Below are 19,352 nucleotides of genomic sequence, written 5' to 3'. Positions count from 1 at the left end.
CCTCCTCTTCTCCCCCAGGGTCCTCCTCCATCTCTGGGGCTGAAGGCACCACTCTTTCCTCCTCCTCCCCCACAGCCTCCTGCAATATGGCTTTTCCTGCTGCCTCTCCCCTTGCAGCTGCTAAAGAATCTTCTAGAAGCATGACCTGATTTTTTAGTAACTCTCTCTCTTCTTTAATGGCATTCCATAGGTTATTCCCAGTTCCTCCAAGTGATGCTGAAGTGTCTCTCTCCTGCCTAAGTCCCTCTCTCCTCACTAACCCTCTCTTTCTCCTGTATAACAACTTCCACTATTTTGATGAAAGGAGACCCTACAATGCCAGCCACTACACAGCCCCCTAAGGTTTCCAAGCAGTCTTCCAACTCATGGTGGACTACTTTTGCAGCTTCCGGTGTTTCCACCCTTCCCCAGTTCTGGGGAAGGCCCCACTTCTCTAGGAGGTACTTTACCCTAGACCAAGTCCCCACCAGGGGTTCCCAAATTGGCAGCCCTACAGCTGGGGGGATGATAACAAGTGAAGCATCACCCTCTGCCTCTGCACCCACTGGGGCCTCCCCACCATCCACAGTTGGGGGTGGTTCCAGGCATCTGTCCACCGTTTCTAGGGGCAGCCCTCCCAGAGGTCACACCCGTTTTGACAGATTTCAGGTTCAGAGATCCTGCCGACTACTGCCAGATGTAACTCCAGGGAGAGGAAATCCCAGGACAAAATACCTCTAAAACCAAAATCAGTCAAAGGGAGAAATTAAGTTTAAAACCCATTTATTGCTTACAAACTGCAGTCCAGGGCCATCTCTTTCCTTTTTAAGCAGAAGCAAGCAAGACGTCCCCCTAACCTCTCAGGTTCAGATAAGCCCTCCTTAGCCCAGGTAATTAGCCATTGATAGGGAGATGAACCTTTCTCCACCACTGAGGAAGGCCTGTTGATATGCAGATGCACTAAAGCCAGGCAATAGATTCTGGGAATATTACAATTTTACCCACAAACACCAAGCGATTCTCAAACACCAGCAGTGTGTCAAAGAACTCAACTCAATTCTGGTGCTATCTGCCCAGAGACAGAATCAGATTCCCCAGGTTAAGGGATCTATCCTATAAGACTGCACTCCACACACACACACACACACCCCACTCCAGATGCCAGTCACAAGCCCCAGACAGTTACCTGTGCTTCTGACCAACTGGCCACATATTGAAGGTTCCAAGGACCTCCCCCTTGGGTTTTATTAATTTACAAGAAGGCTCACAGAACTCAGGAAAACACGTACTTTTACCAGTGTAATAAATGATATCATAAATGATGCAAATTAACAGCAAGGTGAAGAGATACATAGGCCAAGGACCCCAAAAAAAGAAGTTTCTATCCTCATGTAGCTAGGGGCCTGGCTCTGTAGCACGTGGACCGGTTCTGATTCCCCAAGCATGGAAGCTCTCTCTTTCACTGAGAAGCAGGATGAAAGAGAGCAATAACCTCTTCTCAGGTATTTTTTTTTTGAGGGTTTCACTGGTAGTTATGATTGATTAAATCACTGGCCATTAGCTGATACAGCCTCCAGCCCCTGCCCTTGGGTGGGGTCTGTAACTCTGTTATTAACATGACAAAGACACCCATGTCACCTTTAAGACTGCAGTATTTTTAGGAACTGTGGATGAAGATCAAATACACCTGGGAAATATATATTTGGTCATCTGAATGACCAAATATGTATTTCCTATGACTCCTTATATCATAATGGCAAATTGTGGGAAAGTGGCTAGAAAATATAGAGGGGAAACTAATGGAAGATAAAGACAATTTTAGGAGGTTTGTTTGTACAGATTCATGTCTGTGTCAACTCTGTCTCAGGTGACAAGAATGTCCTGGTTCAGGGAGGGAACTTTTCTCATAGGAAATTTATGACCTGTTTTTAGGTAGAAAGGACGGGGGCAGAGAGCCCTTCCTTCATGTGCTGTCTCTCAATTACCTTCAGCTCAAAATTAATGATGTCTGCTACGGTCTGAGTGTTTGTGTCCCCTCCAAATTCATATGTTGAAGTCTGTCCCCCAGTGTGATGGCAGGGCCTATGGGAGGTGGTTAGGTCATGAGGATGAAGACTTTATGAATGGAATTAGTGCCCTTACAGAAGAGGACAAAGAAAGCTCCCTGGTCCCCTCACATGGAGGACATGAGAAGAGAGCCTTCTAGGAAGGAGGCTCTCACCTGACACCAAATCTGCCTATACCTTAATCTTGGGCTTCCCAGTCTCCAGAGTTGTGAGAAATAAATGTTAGTTGATTGTAAGCCACACAGTGTATGTTTTTTCTGTTACAGAATTTCAAACAGATCAAGAAAAATGCAAGTAGTGTATTTTGGGGTAGTATGTTTTGATCCCCTCAGTGGTTTCATATTTTGTAAATAATATCAACTTATAGATCCTTTTGTAGTTCATAAGCATGATGATTGGGTGTTCGTGAATTTGCATGACATGTGCCTCCCTCAAATCTTACTATGACATCAGCATATTAGCCTCCCTCAAATCTTACTATGACATCAGCATATTACCCATCTGACCTGAAAAAAATGATATCAGCTTATATACCAACCAGTTGGACTATCAAAAAAGTAAACCAATGATACTCAAGGAATATTATCTTTAGAAAAAAGTCTCAATTATGAGGCACAGTCTTCAAAGACTAAGAACCAAAAGGACCTTTTTATTCCAGCTCATTTCTTGTCATCTTGAGAGAAAAGTTTGAGCAACTGTGTTTTCCCTTTTGTGTCAGCTTGCACATCTGAAAAATTCCAGTTACAAACAAGCTGAACTCTCTTGAGTCCTTTCTAATTTGTCCATTCTATCATAGTACTGTGTTATTAAAACATACCTGCAGTTCCTTGGACACAACTCTATGAGCAGGTGGAATCTAATTCTCCCCTTGAATATGTCAGTCTTAGTAACTCACCTCTAAGGAACAGAATATGGCAGAAAAGACACTGAGAGAGTTCTGAGATTAGGCCATAAAGTGATTCAGCTTCTCTCTCACTCTCTCCCTGAGCAAATGAATCTGGCTGACCTGAAGCCACTCTGCTGGAGGTCACATAGAGATGCTTGGGGATCTCCAGGGGTTCCAGCCCTAGCTGTCTAACCATCCCAGGCCAAGCATCAGCTCCAGGAAGGGGGTGATCCTAGCCCCAGCCTTCAAGCCGCTGCCAATGAACAGGAGATAAGCGGTCCCTGGGAGAACCCTGCCCATCTTGCAGGTTCATGCATAAAATAAATGCTGTTGTTTTAATAAGCAACTACTTGTGGGGGTGTTTTTTTGCAGCAGTAGGTTACCAGACTGATGGTAAAGCGAGGAGCCCCTGAATGGCTTGATTAAATGTCCTGGCAGCTGAGGCACAGATATATGAAGTAGGACTAAACATATTTCAGGGGGATGGACTAACTATGTGGGCTAGATTTCAAAAGGTTATTTTGCATGCTGGATCATTTAATGATTGACTTCAGGGATTCAGATCCAGGGAGAGAAGCCATGGGTCCTGTCTGGGTGGCAGTTCAGGACAGTGAGCTTGGGAGAGAAGACATCTGTCCCACCCAGTGTACTAGAGCAGAGGTGTGGGGTGGAGCAGAGACTACCTATTGTGTCCACACCTTTCAAGGAGTAAGAGAGAGGATCCCAAAGTCCCTGTGGCCCCAAGTGGGGTGCTTCCCTCTCCTGCTTCTGAAGTCTTCCTGTGGCTTCTGAGGAAGTACTTTCCCCCATTTCCTCCACCCCTTCTGAATGCTCATCCTCTATCCCCTTTCTAGGCTTATCACCCTCCTGGCCTTTAAATCTTAGTCTGGGGCCCTCCTCTTCTGAGCTCTAGACCTACATATCCTACTGTGATATAATAAAAATACATATTTGGCCTTTGTTCCCAGTCCTGGCACAGTGCTCCTGAAATGCTGGAATTTCCTGAGTGATAGGAGTGTCTTTTGTTATAAGCCCCCTTTAATCACACCTATGTATGCTAATGAGGTGTCTTAGGGTGGGGCCTCCCCATAGCCTCAGAGTGGTCTGGTCACCAGAAAGATCAAGTGATTAAGAGCTGGAACTTTCAGCCCCACCCACCAACCTCTCCAGGGAGGGGCTGGAAATTGAGCTCTGTAAAAACTCTTGAATATCAAACTTTGGAGAGCTTCCAGGTGAACTCAGTGATGTGCTGGGAGGGTAGCACACTTGGAGAAGCAGGGTTGCTCTGCACTCTTCCCCCAGCACCTCGCCCTGTGCATCTCAGGAGAGTTGTATCCTTTATAATAAACTGGTAAATGCAAGGAAATTGTTAACCTGTGTGGGGAGGAAAAGAATTGCCCTCTACCCTCTTAGGTTCAGTAACTAAGACCTGCAAGTTAAACTGACAGACAGATTAACAGGAGAAAAGGCTTATTTCATTTGCATATGGGAACTTCAAAGGAAAGAAGTGAAAACTCAAAAAAGCTGTTAAATGTGGGAGTTTATATATTATTTTAACAAAGGATGATGCACTGTGGGAAAGTGACCAGAAAAGGGGTTTGGGCTTGGGATAAAGTGAAGGTTCCTATAGCCAGGATTCTCACCTGGCCCTGGTCAGCTTGCTCACTACACAAGTATTGACTCTATACAAAGAGTTCCACCCAGTGCTCTGGGCTGCACGGTGGAATGGCCGCATGGCTGCACAGCTGAAGGAGAGCAGAGACTGGAGTGGTGTCAGTGCCGAGGACAGCAACTGAGACAGCTGTGGGGGCAGAGGGGTCCAGAGGCAGAGACTGGCTTGCTGCGTGCAGACTCGCTCTGAGTAGATGGGATTCCAGTGATTGACCTGCCACTGTGGGAATTAAATTGGGTATAAACCCTTTCACCCCAAGAACGTGCCATTGTCATTCTTCGGTTTCACTGAATCCATAGTGAGCTTGCCTGGAGCTGAAACCCATTGGTAAGACAGGGTTCCTGGGAGAAGTAATTGTTGTAAGGTAAATATAGGGGAAACTAATTGAAAATAAGGGTTAGTGAGTAAGATTTCTGTAGATTATAAGGTTTTCATGATGAAGTCAGTTTCATCTCCAGTGATAGGAGTCATCTGTGGTGATTAAGAAAGTCACATTTACAAATGGAAATTTTTATTACCTTTACAAATGGAAATTTATGCCCTATTTTCAGGCCCAAAGTGGGAAGACAGAGAATACCTCCTGAGTCTGCTTTTTAAATTGCCTTCTGCTCAGAAATCCTATGCCAAAGTGGCATGTTTTAGGCCAGCATATTTGGATCCCCTTCACCTGAGTTCTGTGAGATCTTCTGATGGATTACTGAACCTGAGAGGGGATTGTGGGAACCCCTAAATTTGTAGTTGGATGGTCCTAAGTGCATACCTGTGCATACCCTTTGTAGCTGCCATCTGAAGTGGGAGCAGTCTAGTGAGAGTGAGGCCTTTAACTTGTGAGATCTGATATTAACTGCCAGTAGTTAGGGTCAGATTTGAAGTGTCTGATATCCAGGTGGTGTTAGAGAATTGGTGTCAGAAAGAATCTGAGTACCTAGTTGTAGGGAAAATGAAAGTGCCTATGGCCAGGATCCTCACCTGACCCTAATCTATTTGATGATGTAATTGACCTACTGTGTGAGTGAATGCTTATACACCTATAGGCAATAAGCTACTATTATGTTGTTATGTAATGAGCTCCACCCAGTACTTAGAGCAGAGCAGAGGCTGGAGGTAGAAATGGGCTTGCTGCAAGCAGACTTGCGGGAGGCAGATGATTCTAGTGTGCTACCTGCCATCATGAGAATAAAGTTTGGTATAAACCCTTTTACCCCACAATGTTCTATTGCCATTTTTCGGTCTCACCAAATTCAGTGAACTTGCTGGGAGCTGGGAACCCCCTATGGTCTGGAGCTGCACTAGTAAGCTCAACCTGCCCCACATGGAATTCATGATCTTGCCTTCCCTCCCTCTGTTCCTCTTCTGGTGGTCTCTGCCTCAGGGCTAGTACAGCCCCTGCCCAACCACATATGTCCCGATCAGAAAAGGCACCTTCCTGCCCTCCCCTCCCCACTCTGGGTCCACAGCATGTCATACTGGTTTTTACTTTAAATGGTTCTCAAGTCTATCCACCCCATGACCATCATCACTGCTCTTGATCTAGGAAGATCACCCTTCACTTGAAGGGCTTCAATCGTTTCTTAACATGTTCACTCATGTTTTCTCTGTCTCTACAATCTGCTATTCATCCTGTATCCAGAATAATCTTTCAAAACTTAAATCTCATTAGTCACCCTGATTAAAAACCCTTCAATGCTCAGGACCCTTAGTGCTGGCCCCATCCCACCCCCATCCTTAGCTCTCTGCCCTTGGGCTGCATGGCCTTCTTTCAGGCCCACCCTTCCACGTTCCTGCCCATGCAGGGCCTTGTCTGTGCTGCAGCCTGTGTGTTCACTCTAAACCCCCTTCCTCTTGGAGGCTTCCCTGGCCTCCCTGACCATGTGACATCCACCTTCTTAGCATCTGCGTGAGAGGCTGAGTTTGTATTCATTCTTGTGACTGTGATTACTGCTAGGCTTCTCCAGTTCACTGACAGCTCCACGGGGGTCGGGACCTCTGACATTTCCGCCAAAGAGGGGAGGTGGGGGCAGGGCTGGGACCAGAGCACTGCAAGACACTGAGAGGGATGCCTTCTGAAGTCCCACTCCCTGGGTGCCTCGCTGCTCTCTAGTCCCTGCTCTGCAGTGGGGACGTGCCCTGATGAGGGTCCTAACCCAGAGGGTCACCACAACCTGGAAATCTCTTTGAAGTCCTATCTTCAAAATGGTTATCTTTAAAATAGTTCACAAATTTTGCATTTAACTCCCTAACATATCAATGTTTACTTAAATGTAAAAATCACATTTTCTCCAAACCTTGGAGTTGGTCCAGAAAGACAGGTAAGGAGTGTTTGCTGCCTCATGTAAGCCCTCACATTGAGAGGCAACCATGGCATTCGCAGTGGGGAGGGGAGGACCACCAAGACCCCAGCAAGGGACGGCAGAGTCCTGTCCTCATGAACACCGTCTCAGCGCTGTAGTATGGGTGGGAGAAATCTTCCCTCTAAATGGCCTGGGTTTAAATCCTACCACAAACTAGCTGTGAGGCCTGGTGTGGATAAAATCCTGTAGCCAGGATTCTCACCTGGCCCTAGTTGGCTAGCTCACTACACACATGTGGGCAATATGTCATTATTGACTCTATATAAAGAGCCCTGCCCAGTGTTCTGGGTGCCACTGTGGCACAGCTGCAAGGCTGCAGCAGAGCAGAAGCTGGAGTGGTGGCAATACTGAAGACAGAGGCTGTGGGGAAGTTGGGGTTCCTAAGGCCAGGATCCTCACTGAACTTAAACCATTTGTTGATGTAACTGGTCTGTTGCTAGGCAACTGCTTCCACACTCTAGGCAATAAGCTATTATAGCACCATATAGAGAGCTCAGCCCAGTGCTCTAGGCAGAGGTGGAGACACTAGTGCTCAACCTACCGCCAAGGAGTACAAGCCGGGCAATAAACCCTTTCACCCCAGGAACATTCTACTGTCATTTCTTTCGTCACACTGAATCCATAGTGAACTTGCCCAGGGCTGAAACCCATTGGCAAGACAATTGGCATAGTTGGCAGGGTTCATTAGTGACCAAGGAAAAAGAACAGGCTGCCCTCATGGAAGGAGTGTGTCAGCAGGCTGCACCTCTGGATGTGGAGACATTTGAGTGTCCCCTGTGGACATGTGGTACTGTGAAGGGGTGGAGGACTGGGGTCCACCCCAAGAGAAAGCTGACTGAAATGGCATCACTACGAAGTGCTGTGGCCCAAGAGGAAGCAGCCTGAGAAGGAGCAGCAGCCCGAGGAGCAGCACCAGAAGAAGCAGTGTGGGAGTGCAGGCTGCCGGGTGCTGTGGGGCAGGTGAAGGAAGAGGCGGGAGACGGAGAGGCACGCAGGCTGCCGGGTGCTGTGGGGCAGGTGAAGGATGATGTAGTGGAGCCGGCAGCCACAGAGAAGGAGGAGAGGAGGTTTGATGAAAAGGTGGGGGTGGAGGCCTTGCCGGTGCCAGAGACATCAGCCCAACCTTGGCTGAGACCCCACCTGGTTGAGAGCTGGTGGAAAGCCAGAAGGACTTGGCAACTGCAGGTTCTTTCAGGAGAGGTGTAAGCCCCTCCTCAGGCTGTGGAGCGCTCCACGCTCTGCTTCTATCCTCAGGCTCAAGCACAAAAGGAAATACGGTCTGCCTCTCAAAGGGAGAATTTAAAGGGCTCTGTGAAGGTCACGAGGACCCAGATGTGGGTTGGTTTGAAAAGGCAGGAGCAGACAGCAAAAATTGGATGACTGGGGCTGTGGCAAGAACTGAGACTGAAGCAGCAGTTCCGCTGCTGTGGAAGAAGCAGAAGACAAAGATAAAGCAACAAGATCGGCCTGTGTGTCTGCAAGACTTTCTCCTGGAGAGGGTGGGTATTGTAAGGCCCACCCCTGGTCTTTTTGGTTAACTCCTTTGAGTAGAACTGGTTTGAATACAGCCAAGATGACCACTTGGTGACAATGGATCTCCTCAGGCTTGAGGGTTATTATATTTTGTTGTAATTTTTGTTATTTGTATATTTTTGTAGATTATGGAATTTGCTTACAATGTTCCAGCTTCCTTGCACAGGGACCATTGCAGAGGATTGAGGGCACAGATTGAGAGGTGAGAATCCTGGAGGCGTGGAGTGTGGATAAAATGAAGGTTCCTGTGGCCAGTTGGGGTTCCTGGCCCTGGTTGCCTAGCTCACTACACACATGTGGGCAATATGTTGTTACTGACTCTATAAAGATCCCTGCCCAGCGCTCTGGGGGCAAGGCCGCAAGGCTGCAGCAAAGCAGAGCAGAGGCTGGAGTGGTGGTAAGGCTGAGGACAGAGGCCCAGAGGTAGAGACCAGCTTGCTGCATGCAGACTCACTCTGAATGAACAGGATTCTAGTGATTGACCTGTGGGAATAAAGTTGGGTATAACCCTTTCACCCCAAGAACATTCTACTGTCATTTCTTTGGTCACCTTGAATCCATAGTGAACTTGCCTGGGGTAGAAACCCATTGGCAAGACACCTGGGAAATGAAGAATTTTTCTACCATTTTATGTACTGTATATCGAGTAAGGATAATAGGATTCTTCACAGGTTGTTCTGAGAATAAGATCATGCAAGGGGAGCCCTCAGCAGTGTTGATTGCTGGGTGCTCAATCAATGTGAGCTATTATTGTGAGCTGTACACTCCACTCACCATCTCTTTTACCTGCCCCACACCAAAATGCCTAAAGCCCTGGCCCCTTTAAATTCTGGCCGACCGTAAGGTGTTAGTTACTATACCTCAGCTAAGTAACCAGGGGTTATTGAACCCCACCCCACCCCATATCTGGATTTGCGTGCTTGATAACGCCCAGTAAGCCAATCTCTGAATTACCAGGTTTGAAGCAGAGAAAGCTTATTGACAGAAGGGTAGCCCAAAGAGAAGGCAGGGACCTCTCCCAAATCGGTTTGGCTGATCTGGCCAAGGAATGGGTTATGTATTACTGGCAAAGGAATATGGGCTTTGGGCAGAAATTGGAAAGGCCTTGAAACTTCTTGAAATTATGTGCCACTCCCATCTTCCCAGTGCCTATTGAGGGGTCTTGGCATGGTTTGTATTGATCACACATCTGCTATCAGCCCTGCAACACAGGTGTTATCAACCAACATCCCCTCCCCTCGGCTAATCAGCTTCAGGAAAGAGGGCAAAGGACAAGGTCAATGATCCTTGCAAGGTCGCACGGAGCGTGAGGTCACTATGGAAGGGGAGCCTACTGAAGGTATAAGCAAATAAAGAAACATACCTCCAGGGCCACTGGGTGGGCTGGCTTTTTTATTTTTTTCTGAAACGGGGTCTGTTTCTAGATTCCCCAACTCTCTACACACATCCACACAAGGCTTATCAGTTCCCCAAATGCGGCCCCTAGAGCCTCGCGCCAGGATGCCCTTGTTAGAAATACTTTGGAGCCGCACCCCAGATCTACTGAACTGTAGATGGAGCCCAGCAAAGTGTTTTCCCAACCCTCCCGGTGAGAACCACTAACTTAGAGCAACGTAAAGTTAGCTTTAAAAAGAGAAGAAAAGAAAAAAAGTTTTGGAAGTCCCCTAACCCCCAGGTTCCGCATTCCCTCTGAAGGCCCGGGAGACTCGCGGCAGGGTGGCGACCCCGGAGCGCGCCAGGCCCCACTCGGGGCCGTGGCGCGGAGCCTGCACCGCGGGGCCCCTTCTCGGGCTGGAACTGGAGGCCGCGGCGGGCGGGACAAGGGGAGGGGCGGGGACGTGCTCCCGGGCCCCGCGCTAATGGCCTCCGGCAGCTCGGCCCGGAGGCCGTGCCCCGTCCTGCGCGCACCCGGCGCCGTGCCCGCCCCACACCCGGCCGAAGCCCACTCCGCGCCGCCGCTGCGCGAGTGCGGGCGGCCTCGGCCTCGCCGCGGACCGGAGCTCGGAGAGGCGAGCGCGCGGGGCGGGCTGGGCGTCCGGGTGGGACCGGAGCCGGGGGCGCCCTGACGCTTGAGGGAGGAAGGAAGAGAGAAAGCTCCCCACTCCCTGGGCCCGGCCGCCTCCCAGCTTCCCCGCAGGCGAGTTTTCCTCAATTGCGCGCCTGCCCGGGGTCTTTCTAGGCCGAGGCGACTTCGGGGAGGAGACCCTGTATGGGCAGGAGGAAGGCTGTTCTCGCCCGTGTCAGCCGAAGCCGATCGCGAGTTCACCCCCAGGAACTCGGGGCACAGGACGGGCGCGGCCCCCCTGGAGTGGGAGGGCGGTAAAAGCGAGCCCGCGATTTCCAGAAAGCCGTCCCTTCTCCCTCTTTCTGCCGGGAAGCCCGGCTGCTCGCTCCAGCCCCGCGCCGCCTGCCCTCCAGGTGTCCGCGGCCCAGCCAGGTAGGGGCGGCCAGCCCCCGCCTCCCCGCCCCGGCCCTGCCCCCGCGGGCAGGCTTACCCCGAGGCGGCCTGCCCCGAGCGGGTCCCAGGCCTACACCCCCCTCCCACTCCGCCCTGGGCAGCCGCGCTAAAGCCCGGAGGCTCCCCGGTGGAGCTGCGTTCTCCTCTTGAGCTCTTAAAACAGCGAAGGTGTTGAGTCCCCACAGGCGTCTTGGGCTAGGGGTTCGCCATCCGGACAAGCCCCCAGACCAGACGGCGGCATGGAGTCCCAGGGGGCTCAGGGGCCTCTGCCCTGCGGAGACCCCCCGCCAGCCGAGGAGCTGCTCGTCTCAGGGGGCCAATGCACAGAGGGTGGCAGGGACGGCGGCCGCCTGTCGGGGACACCGAGCCTCGACGCTGAGCTCCAGGCCCCAGAAGAAGAGGCTGTTCCCCGGGAGAAGGAGGAGCTGCTAGAATGCCGCCACCACCTCCCGCGTGCCTTTTCCCTGCCCACAGACCCGATCTTGAGGGCGGCCAAGTTTCTGCAGCAGCGACAGCAGCTTGCCCTGGGGCTGGGCGCAGAGGGCGGCCGGAACGCCGAGGGCGCGCCACCCAGTCCCGGCGGCTGCTGCGCCAAGTGCAAGAAAAGGGTGCAGTTCGCGGACTCGCTGGGGCTGAGCCTGGCCAGCGTGAAGCACTTCAGCGAGGCCGATGAGCCGCAGGTGCCGCCCGCAGTGCTCTCCCGCTTCCGCAGTTTCCCCATGTGCGCCCAGGACCTGCAGCAGCTCCCCGACCTGTTGGCCGCGGCGGCGGCGGCCGCGCCCCCTTCCGCGCCTCCTCCGCGACTTCGGCCCCAGTTCGAGCTTCCCGGGCCGAGCGCCGCGGCCGAGCGCCTGCGGCGGCAGCGCGTGTGTTTGGAGCGCGTGCAGTGCTCGGCGCCCTGGGGCGCGGAGGTGACCGGCTCCGGCCGGGTGCTGGGCTGCCCCGGGCCCAGGGCCGTGGCGGTGCGCTACACCTTCACCGAGTGGCGCTCCTTCCTGGACGTGCCGGCCGAGCTGCAGCCGGAGCCAGTGGAGCCACAGCCGCCAGGGGCACCGTCGGGGGAGTCCGGACCCGGGGATGCCAAGGAGGAGCCCGGCACCCAGCGCTTCCACTTCTCGCTGTGCCTGCCCCCCGGCCTGCATCCCACCGAGGGGGAGGACGCGGAAGCACCGGGAGTCGCGGTCCATTTCGCCATCTGCTACCGCTGCGCCCAAGGCGAGTACTGGGACAACAACGCCGGGGCCAACTACACGCTGCGCTACGCGCTTCCTGCGGACGCGCTGTGAGTCCGAGTCTTGGCTGGAGGTCAGCGCGCCCCAGAGCACTTCGAGGGACCCTGGAAAGGGGGCCGCGTCTGGGTGACCTGGCCGGACGCTTTGCTCAGAGTTCACAAGGTGTGAGGGCAGCGGAGGAGGAAAGGAGGGAGCCACTCAACGGTAAACAGCACCCGGGAAGATCCTGCGAGCAAGAAAGGGGAGCTCAGGCAAAGAACCCAACCACCCGGCCCGCCCGTTGTCTCAGCGCTTAGGTTTTCCTAGATGGCCTCTAGAATTTTCACCCGTCGTCAGAAAGGAAGGAAACCCTCCAGACTCTGAGCAGTAGCTGTCCCCAAGAAAGGTCTTCCGACTCTTGAGCACAGCTGTAAGGCCGTGGGATTTGTTTTTAACTATAGACGTCGTGTTTTAGCTTTTGCCGCTTCTCTTGGTGGAGATCCTCAGGTCTGAACGAAGGGAGGAGCTTTCCTGCCCCAAACAAGGGTCCGCGCTGGCTTGGGGCCCCACACAGTAGCCTTGGCACTGCAGCCTTTTTCTTAGGGAAAACCGGGTGGGGCCTTGGCAGGGCTGTTCTTTTCTCTTAACTGGGATCTGGGAGATGTTTGCCCACACTTGACATTAATTACTTGTGCTTTTGTGCATAAATGTTCTGTAGAAGAGTAAATCCTTTTGTATACTTGTGCCCCTTTCTACGATGTGCATTGTATTTCAGCTCTTGGGGGTTCGGGAGGTTTGGCAGTCAGGCAGTCTTCCTCAGCTGATGTTAATAGCACTTGAACAATAGTTAAACAACAGTATTTCCAAATTTCCTTTCTTCTTCGATTTCACTTCTCTGATGTGGAAAGGCCCAGATTTCCAACACTGGACAGAAATGTTTCTTAACAATGTTTTGTGGAAGGAGTACTATTCCCAGCCACAGTAAGATGCTTGGTGAATTGAAATGCCCGTGGGCCTTGACTGTGAGCCGCAAGAGCAGATCACTGGTCCCCAGCCCCCTCTGTGTAGGCAGAGCACAGAACTCATCTGCTAGACTTCTCTGGGGCACTGGCAGTCAGAGAAGCTGGACGTTTTGTGGCTGGACTCCAAGTGTGGGAGATGGGTAATAGAAAGGTAGTTTTCTGTCCCAGTTGGAGCAGTGGCCACTTGATCACTGATAAAGCATGCCCAGCAAGGACATGCCGCTCAGAGCCTGCTGGGGAGTCTGCATCTGGCAGGGTCTCTCGTCTGCTGTCCTCACTCATTGCCAATGGCTGTGGATGCTGAGATACGATAGCTGGCCACACGTGAGCAGGGTGCGTGAGCATTGAGGGTGAAGACTCGTTATCTTCACCCCTTGGCCATCCCTTGGTAATGTGTCTTTCTTTAGTTTTTGTATTATGCAGTACATGGCTCGTACAGTCATTTTGTGATGGTAATCTTCAAGGTGGGGCCATCTCACAGTTGCTCTGCAGGGACCATAGTAGGCATACCAGACACAGCTCATGGGCCTAATTCAGCATAAGCCTGTTCTTGTAGGGTCTGAGAGCTAAGGATGGTTTTTACATTTTTAAACAGTTGAAAAATTCAAAAGAAAAGTGCTGTTTTGTGACACATGAGAATTGTATGAAATTCAAATTTTAGTGTCCATAAATAAAGCTTTATTGGAACACAGCCATGCACATTTATTTACATAGTATCTATGGCTGCTTTCCTGCTATGAGAACAGAGTTGAGTAGATGCAACAGAAACCATATGGCAAAATCTAAAATATTTACTTTCTGGACTTTTATAGAAAGTTTGCCAACCCCTGCTCTAGAGTAGTATTTTTTTAAACACTATATGCTGAGAGTTAAACTTAAAAAAGCAGTTACACTTAACCAGTAAAATTGGCCACTTGAAATAAACCTCCTTTGGATAAAAGTAAAACTGTTTACATGACTCTCAGTAATCTTGATTAGAATAAACACTTAAGACACCAGATCTACAGTTATTACTGCACTGGGGAGGGTTATCTACTTGTTACATTTTTTTCATCTAAGAGATAATGACAAATCAGTGCAAATGAAATACAGCTCCCATCTGAATTAACATCAAGATACAAAAACTGCCAGATAGTTCCATGCCTCCAAATGGGATGTCTTAATAGGTAAATGGATTCTTAAGAATGTATAACAGATTTTCTATTTTTATAAAAACTATTATTGATTTTCAAAGTATATTTTGGAATTCAGACAATTTTTAAAGTACTTATTTTATAATATAATGAATGTTAAACATGGCTATTAGGGAAGGAAGTCTAGCTTTGTTCTCCTATAAATCTTGGAGAATATCTCCAAGGTTCAGAATTTTGTTAAATATTTGGAAAAGCCCAGTCTTTCACAATACTAGAATTGCCAATCTTCTAAGCATTAATTTCATTTTATAAAGTGCCAACTTTTCACTGTATGCTGATGGCAAACATTTTTCAAAGAAATGTAAGGAAGTTAAAATAGGTTTTGCTTTTGAAAAGTTAATTTCAAGGGAGGGGGCAATCCTGACCAGAGAGTGAGAAAGTATTGAAGAACTGAAGAATGTTACGTGTTTACACACTCATCCTCAAAGCAAAATTCCAACAGTTCCACTGTTGTTTTTTTGCAGTAATATTTATGTCAACTTGAGTAAGTGGGGGTCATTCTGGTTGAAATGCTGAAATGCTTGGTCCAGCACCAGTGATCACAACTCAGTTCTGCACAGCTCATTTAGTGCTGCCAACCTTCACCAGAGATACTGCAGCTTCTTCCTCATGGGCAGGTGGGTCCATGGATCCCCAGGTCAGGGAATGTAGGCTGCAATGTGTATCCCTATCTAGAGCTTCAGAAGCAGTAGTTGGAAATGTGGCTCTCTGTTTGGCACTGTTTCCTGAAATAAACCTGGGGTTTACCTAGCAGAAGGTGACCAGGGAGTTTCAAGACCTAACTCAGGATTCTGCTCCAAGGTATGGGTACTAGACTGTGAGCCCACCCAGCTCTGGGGACACTGAGGCATCACTGTCCACGGGCTGCAGGGCCACAGCTCCTGCAGCCCTGGGAGTGAGGCAGTTGTCATCCATGAACCTTGGCCAGAGGGGCAGGGGAAACTTCTCCTGTCAGATGCTTAATGGTGTTCCATCCATCCTATCCAATCCTCCCTCACCTGCTGTGCCCATCCTCCACCTTGACCGCAGTGACACTGTGGTCCTTGAGCCTGTTCCCCAATGTCAGTTCACAGCAAAGTAGAACCTTCTAACTTCAGTTTTGGAGTTTTAGTGCTGGTCTCTTTGTACATTAGTTGCCCATATTTCTTTTTTCTAGCATAGCAGTTTTTGCATATATTAGTATGCTAAGTTTTTTCATTCCCTGACTCAGTCTTGTGGCTTGTACGAGCTTGTGACTTGGAGCTGTTGGGGTATTGTGATCTGTGTGGTGTGTGCCATGAGGCGTTCAAGGAACAGCTTTCATTGTGCTTTCTTGTGGCATAGAACTGAATCAAATGTGTATTTTTGGTGTGTGCAATGGGACACAGCTTTGTAGGTTAAACGAGGGCTCTGTAGTGCTAATTTAACAAGTGGTCCTGACAAACAGTGAGCTGTTTGCAGTTCAGCTTTTGCCCAGACAATCCCCAGTTGCCAGGGCCTGGATGGTCTTCCAGGGATCTGGGCTGTACTCTTTGCTGTCACAGGGCCAAGGGGCTGGGAACAGGGTGGGAGTCTGACAACCTGGGCTCAGCCCAGTGACCCCACCTTTCCTCCTACAGAGCAGTACTGGCCATCATGCAGATAAGCCTGCTGGGAGAGGCTGTACCGGGTTCTCCTCTACACTTCGTAATAGACACATTCCATTAGGTGACCTGCTGTGCTTTCATGTTCCTTTCTGGACTCTGTTAGCTGACTGGGGAGACTCTGAATGTAGCCCTTAATCCTTCAGTGGCTGGTGTTCGAGTGCTACATACCATAGCCTTAGGCTCATATGATTTAAAACTCCTATGAATTGTCTTGGTCGATTTTGTATTTGTATTTTGTGGACCTTGGTTGTGTGTGGGCAGACCACTTTTGGCAAGGAGAGAACAGAGTCATGTTCAGCTGAATGTAGGTTTTTAGATTGTAGAGATCAAGGGCTTACTTTTGAGATGTGCTAGTGAGATTTGCCTAGGGAATCTGCTAGAATAGTAGAGGTCCATTTAAGTCATGAGTTCAGAGCCAATTCAACAAGGATATCTACGTGTGTACATGGTAAAGCAAAGATATTTTGGAGTAATTTAGACCCGTATAATTTCCCCATGATTGTATTTACTCATCCCATTCATATTGTTGACATTGCCCAGGTGCTTTGAAACTTGGTACCTGAAATCATTTCCCAAGGAGAGTCAGTAGCATCCTAATGTATCCTGAAATGAGAAATTCCATCTGAAGACCTGAACTGAATAAAGACTGAAAGCAAGTGGATTTCGTGAACAAAGCTTGAAACATTTTATCTCCAAGTTGAAAAATTCATGAGCACATCCTGCTTTGCAAATAGCTACACCTGTGTTCTACTGAGGACCATCCACACTTAAACAGTCTGTAAAGGGGCCACCTGGCGGTGCTCTTTAGAGGCTCTGTGGTCCCAGACCTTCTCTTGGTGCTTCTGGGTGAAGCACCCTTGTCATCAGGACGCTGTTCTGATACAGCTGATGTGGCATGTTTTTGTACCCGAAGTAGGTGAAAAAGGTTACTACTTCTCAGAGGGGTTTTTCCCTAATCTTTACATTATTTGGTAAGAAATGAGTTTATACTTAGAACCACTTTAAATAGTCCAGACCATTCCCTCTGTATGTTCCTTTCAGTCTGGCTTAGGAGCAGTTTCGTTTTTATGCATAAACTTCAGGCACGTTGTTATTACATTTTTCAGCCCCAAAGCCCCAAAACCTGTGCGTCACCCATGTTGCAATTATGTGCAGCTCAGCACGAGATCACTGAGCTCTATTTGTTGTGTTAGGGTTGTACATTTATAAATCTAACTTATATTTACAGGCCCCTGGGATATCCATAAATTGATATTAAATGGGTTTAATAACAATTTTAACTTCAAAATGGGTTGTAAAGGCATTGAGTTCTGAGGTTAGGGGTCTGCCCTGCCCGGGACAACCCACCATTATCTAGAGCCGGTGAAGGTGAAGGGGACAGACCACCCACTGTGGGCCTGCTGTGGGCTTGGGTTTGTCCTCCCACAGCACTGTAGTATCTGGCCTGGGCAGAAGGGTGCTGACAGCCTCAGGTTGTAGGCACAGCTTTTTGACTCTGCCACATCCAGTTGGGTCAAAAGGTCTTACAAATGGAGTCTTCACCCTCCAGATGAATTAGTCACAGCCAAGGGCTTCGAAAATGGCTCAGTAAACTTCCCTGTTGGCACCTGTGTAAGAAGCATTGGCCGCTGCGTGTGGTAAGTCACCTGACAGCAGAACTTGGATTTGAGGCCAGGAGACAGAACTCACCACGGAACGGCTCCCTCCGTGAGCCACACAGACCTATGCGTGTGTTAGCCCAGTGCCCGGTGATGTTAAGGTCGATGCCGCTGTGAGGTCACTGGGATGCCCAGGTCATTCCGGTGCCTGAAAATGCAGCATAGTCAGCAGGACATGTGCCTGAACCCCCCGAGCTTTCTGGGGATGCTGCCTGTACAGGACTCTGACTCGCTGAAGGCAGTTGATGAGGCCCCCAGCCCTGTCTGGGGGATGGGGAGGTACTGAGCTGGAGCAAAGATGACCTGGCCTCCTGTTGGCACAGTGGCTGCCTCTGTGGCTAAAAGCATATGGGGCCGAGAGCTCCTTTATCAGCGCGACAGCAGCTGCAAGAGCAGACCGCTATTTCAGACAGTGTGTGTTTCTGGGATTACATGGGATTTTTTACAGTTCCTTCTAATGATGTGAGGAAAAATAACCTCATTAACCTCTGTTTTAAGATTTGCTTGAGAAATGTACCCCGTGGAGTGTTTGAGATGAGTGACATGTTTCTGTGAATGGGATTTCTGATAGTGTTCATTTAAACTGAGAACTACTATAGTCAAAACCAGCGCTGGTGTGTCTTGATTTTTAAAAGGAGAGTTATAGATATATCTTTGTGGTTTGAAAATGTGTTTTCAGTTCTGAGGATTTTAAAAATAACTTTGCTGCTCTGCTGTATGGTTATTTTTCTGTGTGTGTTACATCTAAAAAAATGCTGAACCCAAAGTCCTGTTCTGAATAAAGAATGTAAAGCAGTTTGACACTTTAACATTTTTGTGGTCACAACTGGGGAGTGGGGCTGCTACTGGCAACTAGTGGGTAGAGGCCAGAGGTGCTGCCAAATACCCCAGAATGCACAGGGCAGCCCCCACCACAAAGAATCGTCAGGCCTAAAACCTTGGTGTTGAGGTTGGAAAACCCTGAGTTAACAGTATTGTACTGACATTGGTTTCCTGCTTTGACAATATACTGTGATTAAAATATATTGGAGAAGGCTGTGTGAAGGGTACACGGGAATTCTCTGCTATTTCTGCAATTTCTTAGGAGTTTTAAGAAACCTCAGCAATTTCTTAGTTTTAAAACACTGCAAGATAAAAAGTTTTAAAAACAACAACAAAATTAGATTAAATGTTAAAAACAGAAAACAAAACCCTACCATTGGGAAGTGTATAAAGGGCTGTTGGATGCATTGTGCCCAGGGAGGTGGCATGGGGTGGGGAGGTCACACAGGCTCCAGGTGAGCCAGGCCTGCAGCTGCCCCCAGCTCGGCCCAAGCTGGCTGTGTGCATTCAAACAAATCCCGTAACGTGTGTGTGTGCATCTTCACATTTGCAAAATGGGGGCAGTAATTCCTGCCTTGCTAGATTGTTGTGGGCACTAAGGGAAATTATTTGTGAAATGCTAAGCATACAGTTGGTTCTCAACATCTTTCTTTGCCCTCTGATTTCTGCCAGCTGGTTTCTACTTGTATCATTCTGAGGATAAATGCTGTCTGACTTCATCTGAATATTGAAATAATAAATGAATCTTGTAATTTGGGGGAAGATTACAGTGGCCCCCAGTGTGCTAACCAGACAAGCTATTCTTGTTACCTGGGCAGAAAATATGCCATTCATCCTGTGGTTCACATGATGGTATGTATATTATGTATATATGTT

The 19,352-nt window shown here is 49.2% G+C and overlaps 1 protein-coding gene and 1 non-coding gene across 2 annotated transcripts; both read left to right on the top strand.

The window, feature by feature from the left end:
- Nucleotides 1-2,412: 2,412 nt before the first annotated feature.
- LOC118968373 (small nucleolar RNA U13) lies at nucleotides 2,413-2,517 on the top strand. The gene has a single exon (XR_005055999.1). It is a non-coding gene; the product is annotated as a small nucleolar RNA U13 (small nucleolar RNA).
- Nucleotides 2,518-10,433: 7,916 nt separating this feature from the next.
- PPP1R3G (protein phosphatase 1 regulatory subunit 3G) lies at nucleotides 10,434-18,463 on the top strand. Its single transcript, XM_036998347.2, has one exon. The coding sequence runs from the start codon at nucleotides 11,185-11,187 to the stop codon at nucleotides 12,229-12,231; it is 1,047 nt and encodes a 348-aa protein (XP_036854242.2). The 5' UTR covers nucleotides 10,434-11,184; the 3' UTR covers nucleotides 12,232-18,463.
- Nucleotides 18,464-19,352: the final 889 nt, after the last annotated feature.

Source organism: Manis javanica, chromosome 16, assembly GCF_040802235.1.
Source record: "Manis javanica isolate MJ-LG chromosome 16, MJ_LKY, whole genome shotgun sequence".
Classification (NCBI taxonomy): Eukaryota; Metazoa; Chordata; class Mammalia; order Pholidota; family Manidae; genus Manis; species Manis javanica.
Note: the sequence above shows the minus strand (reverse complement) of the source record. Positions and strands in the feature narration are given on the sequence as shown.